This window comes from Equus asinus, chromosome 7, assembly GCF_041296235.1.
Source record: "Equus asinus isolate D_3611 breed Donkey chromosome 7, EquAss-T2T_v2, whole genome shotgun sequence".
Lineage (NCBI taxonomy): Eukaryota > Metazoa > Chordata > Mammalia > Perissodactyla > Equidae > Equus > Equus asinus.
The window spans coordinates 29,149,658-29,175,116 of NC_091796.1; the positions used below are offsets into that span (position 1 = coordinate 29,149,658).

The window sequence follows — 25,459 nt, forward strand, 5'->3', positions numbered from 1 at the left end:
AGGCTGCTGCACCTGGTGGGGGTGCTCACACAGTGTCTGAGCTCTGCCACTCGGTATGCAGCATTTCTGCAGGCTGGGCTGCAACTCCATAAGTGAAGTTATTCGTGTGCAGGCCTGCCTGATCTTCCACTTTGCATAGTTGCACACTGGCTGCTGTGAGGATCCGTGACGTAGACTACTGCTGCTGGGGAGGTAGTGGAGATCTGCTCACCTCCTTCCACTGTTTCCCAGGTATCCAGTACCTCCACCTTCAGATGTATGGCTGCATAGATCTCTCAGAAGTCCTGTTGTGCTTTGTAGGGAATTGTCTCTTGGTTAATGGATGTCTGATTGGTTGTAACTTACTGGAGAGAGACTAAGGGAATGGCTCATTCTGCCATGATGCTGATGTCACTTTCTCTGTTTTTATTAAGATAAACCAAAAGGTCTTTGGCTGTATTTTCTTTTTCGATTTTAGATAAGCTGTTGCCAGGTGATGAAGGAGCCCTTCGGTTACACCTGATGCATTATTCTGAAGCATGTACAGCACCCAAAATGCCAGAGTTCATTCTGTACGCTTTTCATAGTGCCTATCGGAAACTCCCATGGAGGGACCTGCACCCTGACCAGAAGCTCATGGAGGCCTTCTTCAAAGTGAGTCCTTCCCTCTCCATGTCACAGCTGGGCTTCTGAGGAGCAGCCTGTTCACTGCGGTTTTTAGGCACAGTTGCTGTGTGTGCCAAAGTGGACTGTGCCTGCATTCTGGATTGCCCAAATGGAGCTTGTGTAAAGCAGCATTCCATGGAAATCGTTTCGTTGTGTTAGTAGATAGCTGGAAAACATTTACAGGATCATTTTTAAAACCCAGAGAAAGATTTTATCTGTAATGTGGCAGTTGTCCCCTAGACTTTAGTAATACTGCCAGGTGAGTTCATAGTTTAATGACCATCATGTTCAATCTTGGTATTTCTGTATATGCAAGTTTTTCTAGGACAGTATCATTAGAAATGCTTATTGTTAAACATTCTTTTAAAGCAAAATGTAAATTGGTACTCAAGCTGTTACTTTCTTTAACCAGTTATGCAAGGGAGTAATTACATTGTAGGAGGTAGAAGTGCATTGTAACAACCAATGATGCATCATCATCATAAAGACCTGAAATGACCTGGATTAAGTGCCAGTAAGTTTGTGCGGGTCTTTGCCATAGAAACAATTGTTGCAAAAAACAGGCACAGCTGTGTCACTTACATACCAGTCAGGCATTTTTGTTCCTATTAAGTTCCTATTTTAAAAATCCCTTCATGATCTTGTCTTAGCTTTTTACAATTGTTTCAGTTTATTTGTTCATAGTTACCAGTTCATTAGTGTTTACTCTTAACTTCATGTCACATTTATTATTGAGACACTTTAAGTACTTTAATTACTGCAACTGCACAGTTATTTATGACAATTAGTAAAGTTTACTGTGGTCTTTCAGTGCAAATGGAGACCCCACCCAGTGCTGCTCTTGTCAGCCACTTCCCTGTAGCTGAGATGTAAGGAAAACTGAAGACAGGTGTCTTGCAGAAATACAAGATTAAGAATGATTTTATAGCTGGGTTTAGTATATGAGACAGACACTAAGTAGAAGTTCATCACCATTATGAACATGGAAGCAAAGGTCTGTTTAAAGAGCAGTGAGAGAGCATTTAAGTGAGAGGGCAGCCTTAGCGATCTGATAGATTCAATAGTAGAATGGTCTTTAAAGGGATGCTGTCGACTCTCTGTGTCTCTAGGAGTTTTAGTCTAACGATAGATGACCCTGACCTGCCCAGAAGCTGGGAACCTTTCAGTTCTTTGTGTCTTGTTAGCATAATAAGGTATATTTTTTGAAAGGATTGAGAGTGAGCATAGAGAACAGATTATGAAGGAGGTTGAAGAATCATTTTCCACAAGGGTAAGAAATAAGTAGTAAGCATGATATAATGATGGTAGTAATGGGAGGACGTGAATCATGACCAAGTTCCATTTGTGATTTTATAAATGGAGTAGAGTTGAGTACTGGTGACTAACCGTGGCAGGGATTCGCCACCCTGGGGGAGCTAGGGAAGGTCGTTCCCCTCCTGTTAAGAATTAGTGGAATAAATAATTAACTCCAAACAAGCTGAAAAATGTGCACATACACTGAGTATGGAAGGAAAGATACTAGAAATGTTAAGTCTAAATCTCTAGGCGGTAGGATTATGGGTGATTTTTATAATTTGGGAAAGAAGTATTGTTTTTTAAAATATAATTTTGTAAACATGGTTTTATATACATTTTCAAGATATATAGACAGCTTAAAGCAAAGCACTCATTTTAATTTGTTTCCTTTGAGGTGGAACGAGGAAGCCCCAAGAGCTGCTTCTTGTTTTTGGGGTCTGTGCTCTGTGAAGTCAACTGGGTCAGTGTGCTCTCTGATGCCTGGAGTCCCAGTCCCCACCCGGAGACTCGGAGCATGATTGTCTGCCTCCTTTTCATGATGATTTTATTGGCAAAGGAAGATCAACTGGTAGATCAAACAGTAAGTTTGGAGAGCCTGGGGTGGAGACTTGGCAAGGCCCCCTAATCCTCACGCTCCATGAAGTTGTAGTTTTTCAGTTGTTTCCTTAATACCTCTATCAGTGTGAACATATGCTTGGCGTATGAGATGTGCCTTCACCTGGGCCCCCAATTTTCTTGGATAGTTCTTAATCAAACCTAGATTATGGAAACCACACTGAGTTAGAATATAAAAATCAAATTTTATTTTACATCTCATTAATTGCTAGATCAGACAGTTGCTTTGAAAATTGAGTTCTGAATACTTAGGAATCTTAACGTTAATGTGTTTTTGCCAAGACTTTGCTTATTACTTTCACTAATACTCAGTGCTAGTACACTAGTACACTAGTCCTAGTAGAGTAGATACTTCCTTGCCATCTTAACTGTTCTATGCTTATCATAGGTCATCTTAATGGTCACTCCATAGACTAGGTAGAGACATGTATTTCTGGGGAAATGGGATCTCTGGAACTAAAGGAATATGTATTTCATTTTTAGGATTCACCTCTACTTAGTCTCCTTGGACAGACAAGCTCACTTTCATGGCATCTTGTGGATACTGTCTCATACCAGAGTGTGCTAGGTTATTTCAGCAGCCATTACCAGCCATCCATCATCCTGGCAAAGGAACCTTCTGCTGAATTAGTTGTGAAGCTCCTGAAAGTGTCTGCAGGACTTTGCATTCCTACTGACAGCCAGAAACATCTTGTAAGTTGAGTGGAAGCTTTAAAAGGCAGAGAGTAACTCCAGGACTGGTAGTAGCGTAAGTGCTACTGAGGACAGTCTCGAACTCTGTGACAGCTCAGTAGAAAAAGTTGGAGGATGCATATCATGTGTACTCATATTTTGGCCTCTCAAATCTTTTAGTTTTATGTATGTCTTTTGGTAAACCATTTCTTACTAGTAGTATCACATGCTAACTAACAAGAGGGCAACAGGATCGAGGGCTGGCAGGGGGTAGTTGGTTTAGCGTCTCAATGTCATTGGCAGCAGAGTGGCAGGGAAATTATGAGGATGAGTTTGCGATCTGACAAACTCATCTCCCCAGCTACTGCCATTCTGACCTCAGTTTTCTCGTCTGAGTTGGAAATAATGATGATGATGATGATGAGGATGAGTTGGCCTCAAAGTGTTATTGTGGGGATTAAATTAGGTAAAGAACATAAAAGTTTTGGGGAAAGTTCCTGGCAAGTAATTAATCTGTAGTTAATGTTCTTATTAATATAGTTAAGAAGGAAGAGTGTTGTACTGGCATTTGGGAGTATGTGGGTTCTAGTCTAAGTGTTACCACAGATTTGCATATCCCTAGACACAGGTCCTTAGTTAGACACACCTGTCTTTGTGTGGCTTCCTCCTCTGTCCTCTCCACTCCCGACTGGAGCGGTCAATGTGGAGCCATGCTCTCAGGAAATGCTCAGTTAACACTGCTTGCACGGATTCATTTGAAGGATCCTTTTTTTATTGTCAGGATGCAGTTCCAAAATGCCGAGCCTTCACTCATCAGATGGTTCAATTCCTCAGCTCCCTGGAACAAAATGGAAAAATCACCTTAGCAGTCCTGGAACAGGAAATGTCTAAGCTCTTGGATGATATCATTGTCTTTGACCCGCCTGGTAAGTGACCACGGGGATGTCACATGTTCGTTCAGTAAATGAATCCCTGCTGTGTAAGGCCTTGTGAGACCAGGAGGATGGTCAGGACGCTCTCATTCCTGTTTCTAGAGAAGCAGTGGTCAGAGAGGTGACTGGATCCTAGGGACACTGTGTCATCTCAGCACTGGGGGAAGCATGGACATTAAGAACTTGAGTAGGGGTGGACACTGTCACTTGCTGGTGTGAGGGTAACTGGACGGGGGAATAAGTTAGGTGACTGGCTGTGATGATTAGACGTCACTGGAGACCCAGGAAGCAGCATTCCTAGGTGTTTGGCTTTCACTGGGAGGTCTCTTCATAATCACCTTGTGTAGGCTCGTAGAAAACTTTGTGTGGAGAGCTCCTGCTCCCAGCAGTTTGGTGGACTGAACATCCTGACTGCCTCTCCTGCTGAAAACAAGAATGCTGGATAAAATGTTTCTAAGAAACCAAAAATTAAACTTTATCAACAAGGTGGCAGAAGAGCTCAGAGGTCAGAACTAAGTGAAAGAGGAACCCATAAAGGCAGATGGACTGTTGAGGCTGGCTTTCACCTTGAAGGGTTTTACTGAACCTTCTTAGGTTAGGGGGAGGCAGTAAAGCCCAGGCCTGCCTAAGGTGGGAGCCTAAAAGGAGATCCCATGTGTAACCCCACAGGATGGCATCTTCAGTGTAACGCAAGCTAGAGATAAACCCGGCCCTGGGAGAGGAAAGCAAAGACAGTATCTGTTTGACCTTGCTCTTGGGTCAAATGTCTATGTGATGGGGAGAAAAGATACCTCTTTTGAAAATGTGAGTTTAAAGCAAGAATTCATACTACCTAAATTGTCTAAAAAAAAACCCCTCAACCTGAGAGTTTATTTTTTCATTTAATTATTTAATTTTTTTGGTGAGGAAGATTGTCCCTGAGCTAACATCTATTGCCTATCTTCCTCTTTTTGCTTGAGGAAGATTGTCGCTGATGTAACCTCTATGCCAGTCTTCCTCTATTTTGTATGTGGGACACTGCCACAGTGTGGCCTGATGAGCAGTGTGTAGGTCCGCATCTGGGATCTGAACCCATGAACCCTGGGCTGCTGAAATGGAGTGTGTGAACTTAACCACTATGCCACTGGGCTGGCCCTTCAACCTGAGAGTTTAAAGTAATTTTCAGTTGCCAGTGCCACTGGATGCCTGGCAGAAAGCAACCACAGAGCCCCTTTGGAGGAACTTGTCTTCAACTGAGGCCTCAGAGTTCCAAGGAATATGAATTCACAGTAAAAAAGAAAAAAAAAAAGTCGTAAAACACACAGGGAAAGGGGCTGGCCTGGTGGTGCAGAGGTTAGGTTTGCACGTTCCGCTTCAGCAGCCCGGGGTTTGTCGGTTTGGATCCTGGGTGCACACCTACACACCGCTTGTCAAGCCACGCTGTGACAGGAGTCCCACATATAAAGTAGAGGAAGATGAGCACAGATGTTAGCTCAGGGCTAATCTTCCTCAAAAAAACACAAACAAACACAGGGAAACAGGGCACCACAGTCAAGTCAGCAGAGAGCAACAGTCAGCAGTCAGACATGTAAAGATGTCAGATAGTGAAATAATTAGCACAGTAAACAAAAAAATATTTTTAATATATTTGATGGAATAAGAGAGGAGCAAGGGATTATAGAAATATGCAGATTTGAGAGAGAATCAGATATTCTAGAAGTGAAAAATATAAAAATTGTAATTAAAGTTTAATAGGTAAGTTGCAGAAGGGCAGGAGATATAGAACACGGGAGAGGCAATAGCTGAAGAGAGAGTGAGGCTGTCTGGTGACAAAGAAAAGAACTTTATATACAGGAAGGAAAGACATTACCTACAAAGGAACAACGTTTACCCTGATAGCCAACTTCTCAGTAACAACAAAGGAAGTGGTAAGACAGCGGGACAACTTCTGTTTGCTGTGAGGACATGACTTATAACTTGGAATTGTAAACTGGCAAAAATTCTTTAAGGATGAGGGTGAAATAAAGATATTTTCATTGAATGCTGAGAGTGTCTGATTTAGTAGACATCTCTAAAGGAAATACTAAAGCACGTTCTTTAGGTAGAAGTAGGGTGATCATAGGTAAAAGGTTTGAATTACAAGAAGGAAAAATAAGCAGGGAAGGTGGTGTAAATAGAAACAAAAACTGGCTATATGAAACTACAATAGTCGTGCATTTAGGGGTGTAAAAAGCAAAAGCCAAAATTAAATTATGTGACCACAGTATATATAAGTTAGGAAGGAGGTTGAATTAAAGGCATTCTAAAGTTGTAGTGTTTGAAGGGTCAAGAAATTTATTAAATTTCTACTTTGATAAAATATGAATGTTAAAAATTCTAAGAAATTCACCAAAAGCATAGAAATAAAATGTATAATTTCCAGATTATTAGAGGGAGATCAAAAGCAAAAGCAATGGCCAAAATGTATTTAATCCAAAGAAGGCAAGAAAAGAAGCATGGAGAAGGTGAGAAAAATAACCAAAATAAAATGGTAAATTTTAAATATATCAGTAAATGTAAAAGGACCGATACTCCAGTTAAAACACAAAAATTGTCAGACTGGACTAATAATCAACAACACCCAGCTTTACGCTCTTGTAAAAGAAGTACGTCTAAAGCGTGGGGTATAGATAGCATTCAGTAAGGCAATCCTTAGGGAAACATTAAATAGAAAGCTGGCCTAGATGTATTATTAACATTAGACAGATAAGACCATAAGGCAGGAAGAGTTACAGAGCCACATGATCTCTGGTGTGTTTTCCTGCCTTGAAGTAGCATGAGAAAAAAGAACAAAAAAGAAAGAAGCATTAGTAGAGATAAAGAGAGTCATTGAAAATTGATAAAAGCTTCAGTTCACTAGGAATATATAATAATTCTAAACTTATTTGTACCTAATAACAGTAGCAAATGTGTTAAGTGGAACTTGACAAAACTAGGAAGAGAAATGTCAAATTCACTCAAAATGAGAGATTTTGACACACGTCTGTCTCACAGTGTTTGATCAAATAGACAGAAAATCAGTAAGGCTATAGGAAGTCTGAATAGCACAGCTGGTGTGATGGGGATGTAGAGAATGATGTGCCCTGCAAATGCAGAATGCGTACTGTATTAGTCTCACTGTATTAGTCAAGAAACGTGACCCCTTATTAGACTAAAGTAAGTCTCAACTAATCCCAGAGGACTGGTATCAAACAGGCCACATATTCTAACCACAGAACTTAGAAATCAGCAACAAAATATGATGGAGGAAGGGGGGAACTATGCATTGAAAATTAAGAAGCAAGCCTTTAAATAACTGACGACCAAAGGAACAATCATGACAGAAATTTGAAATATTTAGAACTGGATAAAAAACAGAATGCATCTAAACTTGTGGGATGCAGCTAAATTGGGACTTAATTTCATGGCCTTAAATGCTTATGTTAAAATTTTATAAAACAGAAAGTTAATAAAGTAAGAATCCACCTTAAGAAGTTATAAAAAGAACAACAAAATACAACCAAAGACTGTAGAAGGAAGGAAATAATAATAGAAGATAAATAGGAAGAGACTAAGGATGAAAAACAGTGACACTGGTAAATGTGTAGGTAAATCTAAGTGAACTCTTGATGAATTTAGATTCATAATGAATCTTTGTGAGTTTAGATTCACAGTGAAAACGACTAAATGAAACAGCAGTAGGAGTAAGGTCTTACTGGGTTGTGGCAACAGTAGGGAGGGCACCAGGGGTGAGAATGTTTCACAGCCTTTGCATTGTCTGCGAGCCAGCTAACATCAGACTGAAAAGTCAGGAATGCATGCTGTAATTTGTAAGACAGCCACTATAAGAATATTAAAAGAGTGTTTAACCTCCAAACTAAAAAAGAGAAAAAGTAGAATAATAAGAAATAATCCAAAAGAGATAAAACAGAGAAAAAAGAATGTAGAGTAGGCGGAATAAACAGAAAGCATATTTCAAGATAGTAAATTTAGACCCAATTACATCAGTAATTACATTAAATATGAATGACTAAAATTATCACATTGGATAACATAAGGAAGAAAAAAACGCTGTAGAAGAAAACAAACAAGACCCTTGATTTGACATTCTACAAAAAAGAATATCTAAATGGCCAATATACATATGAAAACATGCTAAGCCTTGTTAATAATCAGAGAAATGCAAATTACAACCTTAGTGATATACTCTGACACATCCATCAGAATGGCTAAAATTAAAAAGGTTTCAATACCAAGTGTTGGCAAGGATGTGGATCACTGTAACTTTCATTTAGTGCTGATCATAGAGTAAACTCCTACAACTAGTTTTAAAAGTTTGGTGTCGTCTATTAGTTTACATATCCCATGACCCAGAATTCTACTCCTTGGTATATACCAAAAGAAATGTATGCACTGTGCCCTGGGAAACATGAACAATGTCTGTAGCTGTGCATCTGAGGGGGTGCAAAACAGAAACAGCCCATATGTTCAGTAGAAGGGATGATAATATATATCGTTGTATATTCATATAATGGAATGCTCTAAAGCAGTGAAAATCTGCAACAACATGGATGAATTCACAAACATTTTTGTGTTTATTTAAATACTGTTTGAAAATAGACAACCGTAATATTTATGGAAGTATAGTAATGAAAGCTCATGTGGCTTTTTGAGTTGGTTGGAATTGGTGAACAGGAAATCAGTAGAAATTTCTCAAACATTTCTGCGACATAGATTTATCATAGAGGGCATATAATATGGTAATTAAAAAAAAGATTCTTGAACCAAACTGCCTGGCTTCACATTTGCTAGCTGTATGACCTTGAACAAGTTGTATAACCTCATCTGTAATGTGGAGATGATAATCGTACCTGTTTCATATGGATATTGTAAGTATGGAATGAGATAATGCACCTAGAGTTTTAGTATTGGCTTTGCAAGTCAGCAACACCTAGTGAATGTTAAAGGAAAAACAGAAGGAAAAGTTAGCAAGCAATACTGGAGAAACTGTTTTAGAGTTGGTCATATATGATTGGGCCATGAAGGTTGGATAATAATAGCTGGCCAGGCAAAGGAGATACGGGTGTTCTAGAACGATCTTAATCAGAAGAGTGATGGGAACAGATCTGGTTTTTAAGAAAACATTTGTTGGCTGTGTGGGTGATGAATAGGGAGGGGAGAGGCTTGGATCTATTAGAAGGGTGACTGCAGTCACTTTTTTGTTCCTATGAGTCATAATTAAAATAGAAATTTTAAAATAAAAATTGCTAAGCAGCTGAAATTCAGAGATAAGGCCTTTATTACCAAGAATATTTATACCCATAGAAATATGAGGAAAAAATAGATATTCACACACATATACTGTTATTGTCTTTCTCAAACTTTTTTTTGAAGTCCTTATTTGATAATTAGTAGGTCTTGTAGTAAGTAACGTTAGGTTAAGGTTTATACAACACTGTGCAAGTGGGTGAATTTGGTTTGATGGTTGTGATGAGTAAGACTTCCCTACATAAATAGTGAAGCCTCGTGGTGAGAAAGCCACAATTCTGTTCGATTAAAGAAAATGTACCCAACTCAAGGGAAGCTGGAAACAGTTGGCAAGAGTTATGCCTGCTGATTAGTTTTTTCCATACTTTCTCAGTGAAATGTATTTTCTATTTTTGGATGTGACGAAGGAATCTACCTCAGTAACCTCCTCATTTGCAGTTCTCTTATAAAATGAATTTGCTCTTTTTTTGTTCTATTTATTCTCTTTTCGCCTCTTAATTTTTTTTGTTTTTTATTTATTTATTTTTGAGGAAGATTAGCTCTGAGCTAACATCTGCCGCCAGTCCTCCTCTTTTTTGCTGAGGAAGGTTGGCCCTGAGCTAACATCCGTCCCCATCTTCCTCTGTTTTATATGTGAGATGCCTGCCACAGCATGGCTTGATATGCGGTGTGTAGTCCGCACCCGGGATCCGAACCGGTGAACCTCAGGCACTGAAGCAGACCGTGCAGATTTAACCGTTGTGCCATGGGGCTGGCCCCTTACCTCTTAATTTCTTTGAAAGACACATTTATATTACCAGTCTGTCCATTTTTCTTATTTAAAAAACAAAGAAAGAGCTGCTGGTAAGAGCCTTTAATAAGGTTTTTCCTTTCCTTACTTTTCTATTTAGTTTTAAGTAATAGCCTTTATTCCTTGTAAATCACTCTAGAATTATCAGCAACTTTGGCTGTGGTAGGAGTGGAGGTACTGTTTCTAAGACTGATAGATCTATGTATTTGGTTTTCCAAATAGCAAAGTTTGGGAAATCAGGACTAATTAAGCATATTCTGGTGAAAAGTTACTCTCACACACCAGCTTGATATGTCTATTTTTAAAGTATTCCTCAGCCACACTCTGTAACCAAGGATCTTGCAGTAGTTCCTCCTTTGCTCTTACAAAGTACCTATGTGCCACATCCTATCCTTAAAAGCTAAACACCATCTAGTTCTCCTGCTCCCTTGAAATCAGCCTCTAGAATTGTAAAATCCGTCTGGAGAGCAGCTCGACTGAAGCACTGTCATTCCCTTGATCACGTTCGTATTGCCTCCCAGCAGCCTTTCACGGGTGTGTGTCTATGTTCCCCTTCAGACATGGACAGCCAGACCCGCCACATGGCCCTCAGCAGCCTCTTTATGGAAGTCCTAATGATGATGAACAATGCGACTATTCCAACCGCAGAGTTCCTCCGGGGCAGTATCCGGACCTGGATTGGGCAGAAAGTGCACGGGCTGGTGGTGCTGCCCCTTTTAACAGCAGCCTGCCAGAGCCTGGCTTCCGTCCGCCACATGGCTGAGACCACGGAAGCCTGCATCACTGCCTACTTCAAAGAAGGTAAGAGAACGGTCATCTCAGGCTCTCATTAGGTCGGTGTCTTCCAGGGAAGATCAAAGCTATGTCTGAAGGAGACACCTTTCCAGAGCCTTCCCAGTGGGGGATTGTACCACTCTAATTTCTCTGTGTATGTTATTGATGTTTTGGAATCTGTGTTTTCTTTTTTGTAGAGATCTGCAGTTAGCATGAGAACCTATGGCCCATGTCTGTTGGTAGAATCATGTTTCAAAGGAGGGAACCTCTCATTCATTTTACGTTGGTTTTAGAGTGTCACACCAACCCTTTTATGATAGGCAAGCCACAGGCCTAGGCATAGTCCTCAAAACAAATTCTATAAGCCAGAATCTATATAATAATGACCCACTATGTTAATTTTCCCTATTTTATCACTTGTTAAAATGAATTTCATAGAAGTCTTTGTATTGCTTTTGGTCACATCTTTTAAACTATTATGAAGAAGTATCCTTGCCTCCTTCCCCTTTCCTCTTGTTTTTCTTATTCCCTACCTCTAAACTCTCAGATTCTGGAAACAGCCCAATCTGGGTAAGACTTGCCCAGAACAGTGCTTCTCCACTCTGATGCCAGATACTCCACTCTGTGCACACAGTAGGAGAGAAAGAAGGGGGTTGGAGCGAGAAGGCCAAGAAGTGCCTGTAACCTGCCTCCTGCCCTTTCTCGACAACCCATGAGCAGTCTGTGTCCCCGAGTCCCCCCATGGAAGGTGCTGTGCATGTCACCATGTCACCCCACACTCATTCCCCTTAAAGAATTGAGAACCATTAGGATAACACTCTTGCTCCAAATTTGTTTGTTATTTGTAACTAAAATCAAAATTGCTTTTTTCAATTTATGAAACATTTTCAAGAATTTCTGTAGACATATGAGTCAAACCAAGCTTTGATAAGTAAAAATGCTTATGGCTAGAAGAATAATAATTTCCCTTGGAAAAGCATAAGTATAACATACTTAAAAATGGCACTAGGTAAAGTTAAAATTCTTAGGTAACTGGGACAGGCAGAATCTATTATATGATTGAAGATCGTAATACAGTGAGAAAGGTGACTTATAAAATTGCAGCCCTGAATTCTGATTTCTTAACCGTCTACAGTGGCTAGCCAGGGCGCAGGCATTTCGCATGAGGGCTTTGCAGTCTAAGCCTCGAGGCACAGTTCACTTTGTGGCCCCTGGGCTAAGGTGAGCCATGTTTTCTTGACGTGAAACTTCAAGTGAAAGGCTCATTAGAGTAGTTAAATAGTTTGATTCTTGCTTTTAATCCTGTGTCTCCTCTTGGTGTTCTTAGGCTCTCTCAATCAGAATGTAGGATGGGGCCCCATTCTGGTGTCCCTTCAAGTTCCTGAGCTCACCATGGAAGAATTTCTGCAGGAGTGCCTGTCCCTTGGCAGTTACTTGACTCTTTATGTCTACTTGCTTCAGTGTTTGAATAGCGAACAGACTCTGAGGAATGAGATGAAAGTGCTGCTCACCTTAAGCAAGTGGTTGGAACAGGTCTATCCAAGGTATGGTGGCTCTCTGGCTGCTGTGTCAGACGGTTAACTTGGGATTTAGGGTTTAAGTAAGCATTCCTTTAAGTGCACAGAACTAAGTGATACCTAAGAAACAAACAAGGCTATAAGGTACAGTGACACTAGTTTTAGAAAAATTTTTTCTTGTTTGGGCAAATTTTCTGGGCGGGTTTTTTTATTTCCTAAAACAGGCACTTTGAGGCACCACCTTTAGCTTCCTTATCAGCTAAGTAGGGATAACAGCGTTGACTCATTGGGTTGTTATGTGGGTTAAGTGAAGGAACATAAAGCTCATACACAGTGTCTGGCATGCAGTACGTGTTCAAGAAATCATAGCTGTTACAGTCCCATTACTTGATTAACGTTATTAACCAACAGCGTAGGCTTTTAAAGTACTGAATGTCCCTTATACTGAAAACTCAAATGTGGACTTTTGGTCATGTGGGAGTGGAAAGAACCCATTCCTGACTTCATTTTCCTCCTGGGCCTCCCCCCAGCTCTGTGCACGAAGAAGCAAAGCTGTTTCTGTGGTGGCACCAGGCCCTGCAGCTGTCCCTGACCCAGACGGAGCAGGGTGACTCGGTCTTGACGGAATCCGTCGTGCGAATTCTGCTCATGCTTCAGAGCAGGCAGAACCTGCTGGCCGAGGAGAGGCTCAGCTCCGGCATTCTCGGGGCCATTGGCCTGGGCCGGAAGTCACCCTTGTCTAACAGGTAAGGGAGCACCTGCCAGTGCTCTTCTGTACAGGCCTCAGACGTCTCTACCTACCTAGGGGACGTGATACTTTAGGAGTGTTTCCAATTTAGGAGCTAGGTTTTCCCCAGAGATCAAGCAAAAAAGGTCAGAGCCTGACAGCATTTTTATATTTTAGAAAGCATGTTTATTTTTTCCCATTTTAAAACAAGTTTTATGTTCAAAGAAATTTTTTAGTAGTATTATTTGTTGTACTTTGGCTTTATAACCTGACCACACTGATTTCTTTTTGGCTTTGAGCTGGCAGTGGTGTGCAGTGTTAGGTTAATACCGGAGTCAGCTGCTTCGCTGAGAGCACTGAATGAGGGCAGTCCAGATCCCGTGAGGGACTCAGTGTAGTGGAACTGTTAAGTCAAGGTGAATTAGAGTTAACTGATGAGAAAGACAAGTAATGAGAATGTGCCACTAGCCACTTATTTTATCTCATAGTATTTATTTGCATCGTGGTTTTCTTTTAAAGCCCTCATCAGTGTTGGAAAGAGCTCTCGTACCATTCTGGTGTCAGCACTCTTGTGGAATAGCCCATCCTGTTGTTGCGACTTTGGAAACCACCCAGTTCAAAGCAGTTCACGTCATGTTTCTTGTTTATGGTAGATTTAGCAGGACTATGTGATTTTGATTCACTTAAACTGTGTAAAATACACATAACATAAAATTTATCATGGAAACCATTTTAAAATGTACACTTCAGTGGCATTTAATACACTCACAATGTTGTGGCAAGCATCACCACTATCTAGTTCCAGAACCTGTTCCTCACCCCAAAAGGAAATCCATTAAGCAGTCACTCTCTATTCCCTGCTTCCCTAAGTCTCTGGCAACCACTACTTGACTTTCTGGCTTTATGGAGCCAGCCCTGAGGGTGTAGTGATTAAGATTCAGCATTCATTGCCACAGCCTGGGTTCATTTCCCGGTCCGGGAACCACATCACCATCTGTCAGTTCTCGTACTCTGGTGGCTGCATGTTGCTGTGGTGCTAAAAGCCATGCCACTGGTATTTCAAATACCAGTAAGGTCACCCATGGTGGACAGATTTCAGTGGAGCTTCCAGACTGACAGACAGACTAGGAAGAAGGACCTGGCCACCCACTTCCAAAAAAATAGGCTGTGAAAACCCCATGAATAGCAGTGGAGCATTGTCTGATACATGACTGAATAATATTCTATCATATGGATATACCACATTTTGTTTATCCATTTCAGTTGATAGACATTTGGGTTGTTTCCACTTTTGTTGCTATTGTGAATAGTGCTGCTAGGAAATTCGGTTACAAGCTTTTATTAGAACACCTGTTTTCAGTTCTTTTGGATATATACCCAGGAGTGGAATTGCTGGGTCATATGGTTACTCTGTGTTTAACTTACTGAGGAACTGGCAAACTGTTTTCTGCAAGGTCTGCACCATTTTTTACATTCCCACCAGCAATGTCTGCAAGTTCCAATTATCTACATCTTTGCCACACTTTCATTCTTGAGTCTGAGTTATACTTACATTGTTTGGGCAGTGATAATGAAAGGGAAGATTAAGGCTCCTTCTTGATCATATTTAAGATTTTCCTGAAGAGGCTAACAGTAACGGTAGGTCTGGAAATGTGTTTATCTTGTTTCTTAATAGAAAATGTGGTGTTTATTTTAAACTCCTTGCTTTACTAGTCCTTTATTTCTTCTGACCTCTCCCTACACCTAAGGTTCCGAGTGGTTGCCCGAGGCATGGCCGCCTTCCTTTCAGTTCAGGTTCCTACTGAGGATCAGATCCGTTTGAAGCCTGGCTCTGAATTACATCTGACCCTGAAAGCTCAGCAGGTCAGTAAAAACACTTTACAGTTAAGAGAAATTTTCTACTTGGCCTTCTCCAGGAGGTGGGGCGGTGGCAGCTGTAGTCTTTACACATGATGAGATGATGATCTGCAGTAGCATAGCATGCCCTTCAGGGGGCTTCACTTACTGGAAAATGGTTACCGCACATGCCTGCCTCAGATTTTAAACCAATTTTTGTTGTAGGCGTTTGCCTAAAGCACTGTTACTGCCATTGTAGAAGAAGCAAGGCGAGGGGCCAGCCAGTCTAGGATTGAATTTGGTTCTGATGAACGTGACTACCCACTGGCCTGCCGCGTGCTGGGCCCGGGGACTGACACAGCAGCTGTGGCCACAGTTCGCACTGTTGGAGATTAGCTGAGCTTTAACTTGCAACCAAAGAAGTGGCTCCTGTTTTGTGAGTCTGGAGGTTGACCACTGTTGGCTGTTGGAATAACCTAACACAGACAAAATGGTAGCTGTGAGAAATTGTAGTTTGTTTTAAAAACGTGGAAGGCCACATGGCAGTGGTCCCATTCCTGTAACTATTTTCACTTATGAACAGCCTGGCCAGGTACAAAGTTGTGTAATATAAAATGAGGGCCAGCATTCTTGAGCACTTACTACATGCCAGGTTCTGTTCTAAGTTTTAACTCACTTGGTGTTAGTCAGTTAAGGTTTCATTTAATCCTCATAAGAACCTCAGAACACAGGAACTTTTATTATCCTGGTTTTGTGGATGAAGAAATGGAGACAGAAAGTAGCTAAGTCATGTGGCCCCAGTCACACAGCTGATGAGTGCTGGGGCTGGGCTTCACGCTCTTGCCACTGTGTGGTCCTGTCTCAGTGGTAATTGCCTGGATCCTTAGCTCTTCTTCTTTTGCAGCTTTGTGACATCTAAGCCAGCCATGTGCAGTGTGATATCTTGTTACTAAGAGCAAAGATCAAGCGATACAATCAGCAGGTCTTCACAGGCATCTGGGTTTCTGCAATACCCACTACCTGTCACGAACTGACTAGATGACTATTGGCATCCCTAAGCTCGTGTATGAGCCATATGTGAACCACCACAGGTGGGCAGGAGACTCTCCTGAGGCTGGTCGTGAAGTCAGTGCGATGCATTTGAGGGTGCATTTGGAAAGTCCTCTGCTCTCCCGTGTCCACCAGTACTGGAGCATGGGTTTTCCTTTAGCTGTGGCCACCCGGCCTCCCAGGCCTCGCCTCTCCTTGCCTGTGTTCCTTTAGACTTAAAGTGGTGACTCCCCGCACGTACCCATGTGTACTTGTCATCAGGATTTTCAGACTTGAAACAAGTCACCTTTTTATAAAATGATTACTCTTAGGCAAACTGTCAAAGTAGACCATTTTGGGGGCTAAATTTAAGAAAAGAAAGGAGAGAGAGAGATATACGGACACTGTGGTTACTGGAAGTGCCTGTCCCCATTGAGTCCTGCTCTTAGATTGAACTCTTCACACAGCAGTCAGCTTGGTACCAAAATCCCTTCAGCTGTTTGTTTTCAACCCTAAGAATTCTGTGTTCAGCTCCCTGGTGATTTATTTCTGAGCTGCCAGTTCATTTACCAACCTCAGAAAAATCTTCTCCCTCCTTGTTTACTGAACCAAGCAAATTCCATATTCTGTATTCTCTAGGACAGTGGCCCCCATGAATGAGAGGGGAAAGAGTGAGGGACTTCATGGTTCACATTCGGAATCCTGGAGGGGAGTGGGGGTTGAGGTTGCACAGTTGGAAAACAAAACTGGCCACCCCCAAGAACATTGTTCTGGTTTTTTGTTTTCTCCAAATACAGTGTTTTTCCCTGCTCTTCTCCCACTATAAAGGAAGGAAAAGTTAAAGTTATGAAATTAGAGAATGTTTATCTTTATTTATTCCTGAAGCGAGTCATGGGAACATCATCGTTTCTGTATGCTTTATTCTTGCTGGCTGAGAGGGCTACCTTAATGCTTACCTGCAGCAGCGCTTAGCCGCCGGTTTCTTTTGCATTTCATCCAGTTAGACAGTTTAATACGACATTATTTTGTGACCTAAGAACAAACCCAATAGCAAATTAAACAGGTGCCTGTGATTTCCGGTTGGGGCTCCAGGAAGAGAGGCAGCAGATGACCTGGCGGGGAGGGGCCACTGTTGGCATTGCGGGGAGGAGGACAAGGCGGTAAGACCAGCCTGGCCGCAGTGGTGGCTCTCTGTGGGGAAAGGTTGGGAAACAGCACAGGCCAGGAAGAGGGAAGGCTGGATGTGGAAGGCAGCAAAAGTGCCAGAAGCTTGGGTTGCTGGCCCCTTCTGCTCGTGGTTAACTAGTGCCTGCCTTTGGGGCTTCAAAGTCCAGTTCCATAGGCTTCCCTGGAGGTTCATGGGGGTACCAGCTGGTAACAGTAGATGTGCTACACACCTGTGTGGTTAACCCTCTTGTCTTCCATGTCTTTTAGGCTCTGAGTGCTCTTGAATCCTTGACATCAAGTAAACAGTATGGTGAATACCAGGATCAGATATCGCAAGCCGCACAATTTATAAAGCATCCTGGCCATTGCTTCCAAGACGGAAAAAGCTTCCTGGCTCTTCTTGTTAACTGTCTCTATCCGGAAGTGCATTATTTGGACAACATACGATAGTAACACTGCAGCTCTCGACAAACCCTGTTGCTATTTATGTTTACATTTAACTTTGCTGTTGCACAAGTAACTTTGCTCAGTCTCACTGCAGAGCTCACTTTGGCCAATGAGTTAGTTGACTGAGATGCAAATTGGGAGGCACTAGATAATTCTGTTGTGCATGTGCACATGTGTGTGTGTGTTTGTATTTTCTTAGGTTCTAAAACTTCCTGGGGACTTTTTAGTTTTTATGTTTATCCAACAAGGGAAACTTACTACTAAGTTCCACTTGGGTACAGAGCCACTCCCAGTTGCCAGATATCCCAGTCATCTCACAGGACCCCAGGATGGGGGTCTTTTATATGTCTGCACTTCTGCCTTCTCCTGTTTTGTTTAGATGTCAAGCTTCCTGTGCCAGATCTAACTTCTTTGGGGATCATTTAGAACACTCACCTTTGAACCCTATTTGTGTTTCTTCAAAGTAAAACAAGCTTTGAAAATTTCCACGCTCCTCAAATGTGGGGAAATACACCAGCTTAAAAGAATTATTTCTCTTAGAAGGGAGATAAGAATGCTGAATTAAAGTGAGTCGTTGTCTAAAATGTGACCCCTGGATCCTGATTATCGTGGACAGCAGAGATGGTGACAAGCCCATTTCTGTCCCGCTGTGTGTCCTCCTGGAGAAGGAGCCATCTCTGTAGATTGGGAGCGGCACGCTGGTGGTCTGTGATGAGCATACTGTGCACAGGCGTTTTGTTTGAGCCACATGGGTGGACAGTGTAGACAGGGCTTACTCTCTCCAGTTCACTATAGACATACATTCCCTTTGGTCCTACCCCAGCGCATTCCTTCACTCACATCACTGACTTGGCCCTTGTAGATGTCTAAGTTTGCAACTCTTGATAGACACCAAGTTTGGTATCTGGAGGCCCTGCTGTCGAGAGACGGAGACTGAGACTGAGAACTTGATTCTCTGTTCCATGCTTGTTTTCTTCACTCCATATTTAAACATGAAGCTAGCGAACCTGCTGAAACACTCGTCCATGGAAACTGGGTCAGGTCAGGAGACTTAACTGAAATTTGGCTTTTTTTCAGTAGCCATGTGCCTTCTGTTGTTACCAGTTCATCCATTACTGAAGCCTGTCTGTAAGGTTCCCTTGTCCTGTTGCCATCTTCCTCTCCAATCTTTCCCCTACGAATTAACAGTTTGACTTCTGACATCATATTCATAATTCTCTTGGCTCAAAATTGGTTTTGTCTGTCCCGCTTGTATCATGTGTCTTTTCTTTATGGGTTATCTATAGCCTAAGGATGCTTACCTAAGCTTTGAGCAGCGGGACAGGGATGTAGGTTACCGGACTCATAATCTCTTTTCAAATATCCTCTTGGAGTACTTCCCCCAGCGTATGGAGGTGTATAGGAGCTGTCCTTCATTTCAAACGCCTTGAGTTGGACAGAACAGTTCGGCCTCACAGACGTGCCCTGATAAAGAGCCTCCCTGTTCAGCCTCCAAGTTTTGCAGGGCACGAAGTGTCACTGCAAAGGACTGCATCTCAGAGCTTCTCTTGTTTTTGCTTCTCTCCATTTTCAGAATCAGTCATCTTCCCCATGCTGTGTATATGAAATTTTCGAAGCTGTGGACAGTTTAATGGGTAATTTGGCAACAGAGATTTTACGACAGGAAGTATTTTCTGTGCTGTTTTGAGGAGGATGTAATAATTGATATCCTAGAATGTGAAATATTTGAGTGACAATATGTACATTTTAAAGAAAATCATGATTAATCTATTAATTTTTGAAGGTTTATAATATTTATAATGTATTTGGTCTGTAAAAATCATAAAATAAAATCAATTTTTGGTTGTAGTTGGTAAGAATTTGATTTTTAGGGATATCACACTATCTTGTAAACTATTGCAGTTGTTAAAATTGATGCAGATTTTTATGCCTGATGTCATCTAATCTGACCCTGTAACAGAGATGATCAGTAAAAGTGCTTCCCCTCTGACCCCTTCATGCTTAACAGGGGAAGGCGTACTCACCGCATAGCTTCCTTTGAGAGGCTCTGGGCTAAGAAAGTCCTTGAAAGACAGATCGTTCGGAAGGTGGCAGTGCTGCTGTAGCCTCCTGGGAAATAATAGACCTGGGCAGCAGCAGCCTGCCCATTGGCTTTCCAGAATAATGAGCCTTTGCTGTGAAAATACTTGGCCACCAAAGAGCAGAGGGCCACAGTTTCAAAGCCAGTTATGGGTGCTGCATGTAGATACCTGGATCAAGCAAGACCAAGGCCCCCTCTGTGCCGAGCAGTGTTGAAGGTGAACGAGTGAATGCGCATGTACCACAGACTCTCGCCGCACGTGGCCATCAGTGGCTTCCAGTTCAGACAGGGATGTCTAACAGCTTCCTGTATTCAGAGGACGGGTCAGACAGGCACACTTGTTCCCCCGATCTCCTGGCTCCACCACCTAACGCTGCAACAGGTGGACGCCGGCAGGGGCTGGAAGGCACAGACACTAAGGGAGGGAGGTCCTGCTGTGCCTGCTCATCCTGACAGAGGGGCCGGGACCCACCCCTGTGTGTTCCCAGAGCTCCTGGGCATGCAGAGGACCTCAGCCCTGAGGCACGAGTCTTTTCAGAGTTTTGTGATCAATTTGCTGGCTCTGTCATGTCTGCCTTCCCAGGGGCTGTCTGCATCTCTCGGTTCTCTGAGGAGAGGGAAGCTTAGGCCAGAAGACAAAAACCTCCAAAGCAGCCTAACTTCACATTAACCCAGCGCCAACCTCATTCCTCCCAATCAGTCACCAAAATCGGTGTCTCCACGTTGTACAAGTTAGAGCATTCATACCCTTTCTTCCTTTTCAATGAAGGTGATGCACAGTTTTCTGTTGGATTTTTAATCTTAATGATTTTTTCTGGAGCAGGAAGTAAATGTTGTAGAATCATGACTTTTGAAGTTCACAGGGGCACTGAAGCTCATCTGGTCCCACCTGTCACGCAGCAGGGATCCCCAGCCCTCACCCGCCAGCCTGTCCTCCACCCTTTCCTGTGGTTAGTAGTCCTGCTCCTCGTAGGCAGCCCAGGTGGCCACTGGTGAGCTGTTTGTAGCTCTCTATGGTGAGCTGAAACTGGCCTCCTGGTGACATCGGTCACGGTTCTGCTGGAGCGGGCTAGGCTGGGGCTGCTCTCCTACCCACCACGACAGACCTGTGGACATTTTCAGACCTCGTCACTTCTCTGACTCTGCCTGCCTGCCCACCTGTTAGTCTTCAGGCTACATGCCCAGTGCCTTTAGTTAGTCCTCTTTCCCCACAATGTCTAACAGGGCTGCACTTTGGGAAAAGTGCCCAAATTAGCCCATGTTACTCTAAAAGGGCCGTGCCCAGGATTAGCAGGACCAGGACTCAAGTGAGACAAACGAGGCACCAAGGGCACAAATTTAAGGTGGCACTTGCCTGCAGGCGCCAAGAGAGTGTGCCTCCTTATGTTTTGTTCTCTCAGCCTGGCCCCACCTCCGGGGGTTGGTCACACTAGTGTGGGCCAGGCAGCGAAGTTCATTCCCCTGGACACTCGGGTGGCATCGGCTCTTCCCAGCTGTGCCCTGTGGTTGGCACATTCCACTAGTGGCGAATTCAAACTCAGTTGCTGCTAACGACTAGTCTCATCACCCACCTGCATGCTAGGCCAACCATAAGGCCCTTTGCACTGATCCTCCAAAACTGTCCACTCTTCGCTTTGAGCCAAATTTTACAGCTTATTTTGAGGTAGTAGCTGAAATGTTTTTGCTCAGTTAACTTTGTCTTACTAAGCCAAATGGAGTGTCTGATGTTAGAAATAAGCATGTTGCTTTTAAAAAAAAAAGAGTGTCCTGCTGTGATGATCCGTTTTCATCTGGGTCGTGCTGGGTCATGTTCTTGGCTTACAGCCAGGTGCTAATCCCGACCTTGTTCTGGTCGGTGTTGGTCCTCACATGTTCTAGAGGCATCGTGTGTCCTGTAGAAGCATCGTCGAAGTTTCCTTCAGTCTGGATAGGTTCTGATTTCTGATAACAGTAACTTGAAAAAAATAAACTACTGACCCTACTTTTGGATAACGAAATCACCAAGGAATGGTGTTGATTCTTTTATTTTTTAATGTACAGATGTAATATCTCTCATTGAGCACTGAGGGTTAGAATTTATTTTTCTTTCGATGGCTTAAAAATCATTTATATGGGAACAGATACTTCTTAAGTGTATTCAACTCTTTTTCCTTCCCACGTGTGGGAAGTGGCCTTTTTAAAAATCACAACTTAGGGCCAGCCTGGTGGCGCAGTGGTTAAGTTCGCACGTTCCACTTCTCGGCCCAGGGTTCGCTGGTTCGGATCCCGGGTGCGGACATGGCACCACTTGGCAAGCTATTCTGTGGCAGGCGTCCCACATGTAAAGTAGAGGAAGATGGGCATGGATGTTAGCTCAGGGCCAGTCTTCCTCAGCAAAAAGAGGAGGATTGGCGGCAGATGTTAGCTCAGGGCTAGTCTTCCTCAAAAACACACACACACACACACACAAAAAAAAATCCCACAAATTATTTTGTTCGTTAAATGTGCAATATTCACTACTTCTTCATTGTTGAGCATTCTACATGCTTGTACGAAGGGTGAATTTTTATATAATGATGAGAAACAGGAAGAAATGAGAATTGGTTAAGTAAAACTCTACAAATAAACTAGATTCAACTTTAATTTCCGTGCGGTGGATGTGTCTCGTTTTTGGCAAGTTGGTTGGCAGGTCTTTTCATCCAGAAATCATACTAAGAAAAGTGTGAAATTAGAAAGGTTGTAATGGGTAGAATCTATATTCTGTGGCATTTCACCATAATGGACGAGGCCTCTATTTTCAAAGAGAATTTAAAACTTGAGGGTTTAAGAATTGGCATAGACAAGAGGCCACCTGGTGATCCCAGAGAGCTCGGGAGAGCCCTGAGGGTCTGTAATGAGGTTGTGGCCTTGATAGCAGGAAGGACATGAAGCTGCACAAAGGTTCCCACCACCCCAGTTCCTGGGTGGGGGTGTGGGTGACTCTGGGAGGGCCGAGCTGCCAGGAGAGGGCAGTGTAACCTGAGCTTGGTCACGTCCTCTGGAAATCACTTCAGCCTTGCAATGCCAGGGAGTCTTCCTTAGCGCTCATTTTCATTAACAGTTGTAAGACACATCTTGAATGGGCCAAAGTATGGTGGGAGGGTCTGCAGATTTGATTTGGGATTAACATCAGTTTGGGATTTCTCCTGGACAGGGCCCTGTGTGTATGGTGTGTCTCCCCAACCCTTGTACGCTTGTCAGGGTTTGGCTTCCCTTTCCCGATAGAAACACAGGGTTATGGGTTGGAAAGTGGCTTAGAGGCAAGTTGTCCCACCTCCTTCTAGTGTAGCAATCAGTTACCCGTCTCTAGACCAGTGGGCTTTTCCTGGGACAGGCCCAAAGAAATGCAGCTGGAAGTGGTCCATATCACCATGGGGCAACTCTGAGAATTGGAAAAGGTCTTCATCTAAGGATGAAGGAGCCATCCTTTTGGAGCCATCTTCCTCCAAAAATGCTCCTCTTCTGAAGATGGCCCTCTTCCCTCAGTCTTCCGTTGCTGGCCTAAACCCTCTTAGGAAACAGACTGGCATTCTGGTCTATTGGTCAGAGTGACCAATATGGCCTCTTGCCTGGACACCATATCTTAATATAGCCTAGATTTGTGGTTTAGAGCAGATTTACCTTGGAATCTCTCAGCCTTCCCTGGTTGACCTGCTCCCTGCCACATCCTCCTTAATCTTTCTTAAGGTCCTTCCCTCTACCTTCGTTATCTTCCCTTCCCCCTTCTCTGCTCCCCACCCCATCTTCCTCCTCCCCCACCCAAGGTCACAGCAGCCTCTGGTGGAGGCATGGAGGTGAGTGTCTCCACAGGGGCTCTCCTGGGCAATCTTCAGCCCTGGGGACCCTTTGAGGTCACTGGCACACAGGACTTGGGGACATACTGGAAGACTAAGGTCTGGGGGCCCAAACCCTGGAAAATCCAGAGTCTCAACCACCTCAAGTAATTTTATATCCTTGTATTGGTGGATCATGTTTTTTTCCCTTTAGTTCATATAATATGATGAGAAGGAAGGAACCCAGGAAAGGAGGAAAGACGTGTGAGAGAAAACCTGACAAGGAGAAGCAACCTTTGGGTGTGGAAGGAGCTGGGACCAGAGCTGTCTTGTCACTAAGTGTGTGACGCTGGCCAGCTCACTTGCCTCCCTTGGAGTTTTCCCTCATTTTGAAACAAGGATAATCTGTTTTTTTGGTGAGAACTACCTGAGATCATGGAGGTGAAGGAGCTATGAGGATCACAAGGGGCCCAGAGACTTGAGGGGCTGTTATTGTGGAGGGGATGGGGCTGGACCTAAGTGGCCAGGGCTGGAGGTGGGACAAAGCCCAGGACCCCTAACTCTTGGTCTCCAAGGTCCCTCTGGCCTGAAGGCTCTGCGACTGGTGGGGCCTGAGCGCTCACCCTGACCCCGGCTCTCTCGTCCAGTCTGGTGAGGGGGACGTGTGTGAAAACTCAGTCCCACTGAGTGCCATTTCCATCCCAAGGCAGGGCCTACCTTCATTGTAGATGGTCTCTTCGACGGTGTCTTCTCATGTAGCTGCATCCTGATTTAAAATTTAGATTACTAGCTCCTTGAGGGCAAGGAAAGTGTGTGGCTCTTGGTGGGTCTGGGTGGGCACCTGGGCAACCGTCGCCTCTTCTGCCTGCTGCCCATCTCCAGGAGCAGTCTGCGGGCGGCTGAGAGTGAGGGCACCCTGCGGTTGTTAGAAGCCCTTCTTGGAACAATTGAGCTCACGTTCACAGAGCGCTGTGCGAGGAAGGGAGGGCTCTAGCTCTGCGCCCTGCGCCACACTGGGAAGTCCTGTCTTGGAAACACTAAGCCTCCTAGGGTCACTTCTTTCCATGACTCCGTGGCCCAAGGACGCTGTGCTGACAGAGCCTGTTGCCCATGGCTCTGGTCCTTGCTTGCTACTGACAGAGTCTGAGTGCTCCGAGAGGGTCAGACTGGGGAGGACACGCAGCTCTGCTCCTCTCAGACCTCTCAGTGAGAGTGCCAGGCTCGGAGGCCAGCGTACAGGGTCTGGTGATGGTCAAGTGCAGTCCTCTCACCACTCTCCCTCTCTGCCCCTAGAGTTTTATCTGGAGACCAAGCAGGAGGCTGCCTGTGCACTGTGAGCAAATTGTTAGAGGGAGGTGAGAGGGACCCTCTGCTGTCCCTCCTCAGCGTGCTCCCCACAGCCATCCCTATGGCTGAAGCCATCCATCAGAGGCGAATTCCTTTGAGGCATGCCACTGCTTGGGTTCCCAGGAAGCCCTACTTTAAAGTGCAGATACCACAGGAGGGACCACGGGTGGTTAGCTAGCATGCTCACATGTTGGGGGCACCCAGAGGGAGTCTTAAACTTTAGCTTAAGAATCACCTGGCATCAACTGGGCCCTGGTTAGAAACAACAAGCTAAAAAAGACATTTTGAGGACAATTGGGGAAATATGAACGTGGGCTATAAGATATTATTGCATTATTGTTAGTTTTCTCAAATGTGATAATGGTATTGAGGTTGTGGAGGAGAATTCTCTAGTTCTCAGGAGGTACAGCTGAGGTGATTATAGATGAAGTACTGTGACATGTGCAGTTTACTCTCAAATGGTTCAGCCAAATACACACACACATGCATTAAGCAAATATGGCAAAATGTTAGTAACTGTTGAATGTAG

General features: G+C 43.5%; 1 protein-coding gene across 2 annotated transcripts in view; it reads left to right on the plus strand.

Annotated features, from left to right (window-relative positions):
• Positions 1-19,560, plus strand: part of EPG5 (ectopic P-granules 5 autophagy tethering factor) — a 108,920-nt gene extending 89,360 nt beyond the window's left edge. For both annotated transcript variants that reach the window (XM_044774662.2, XM_044774663.2), the window contains exons 36-44: positions 458-633; positions 2,336-2,521; positions 3,040-3,249; positions 4,010-4,154; positions 10,774-11,016; positions 12,317-12,533; positions 13,037-13,252; positions 14,982-15,096; positions 17,533-19,560. In XM_044774662.2, the coding sequence (XP_044630597.1) occupies positions 458-633; positions 2,336-2,521; positions 3,040-3,249; positions 4,010-4,154; positions 10,774-11,016; positions 12,317-12,533; positions 13,037-13,252; positions 14,982-15,096; positions 17,533-17,715 (1,691 nt within the window). In that variant the 3' untranslated portion in view covers positions 17,716-19,560. The remainder of the gene's footprint in view (positions 1-457; positions 634-2,335; positions 2,522-3,039; positions 3,250-4,009; positions 4,155-10,773; positions 11,017-12,316; positions 12,534-13,036; positions 13,253-14,981; positions 15,097-17,532) is intronic.
• Positions 19,561-25,459: the final 5,899 nt, after the last annotated feature.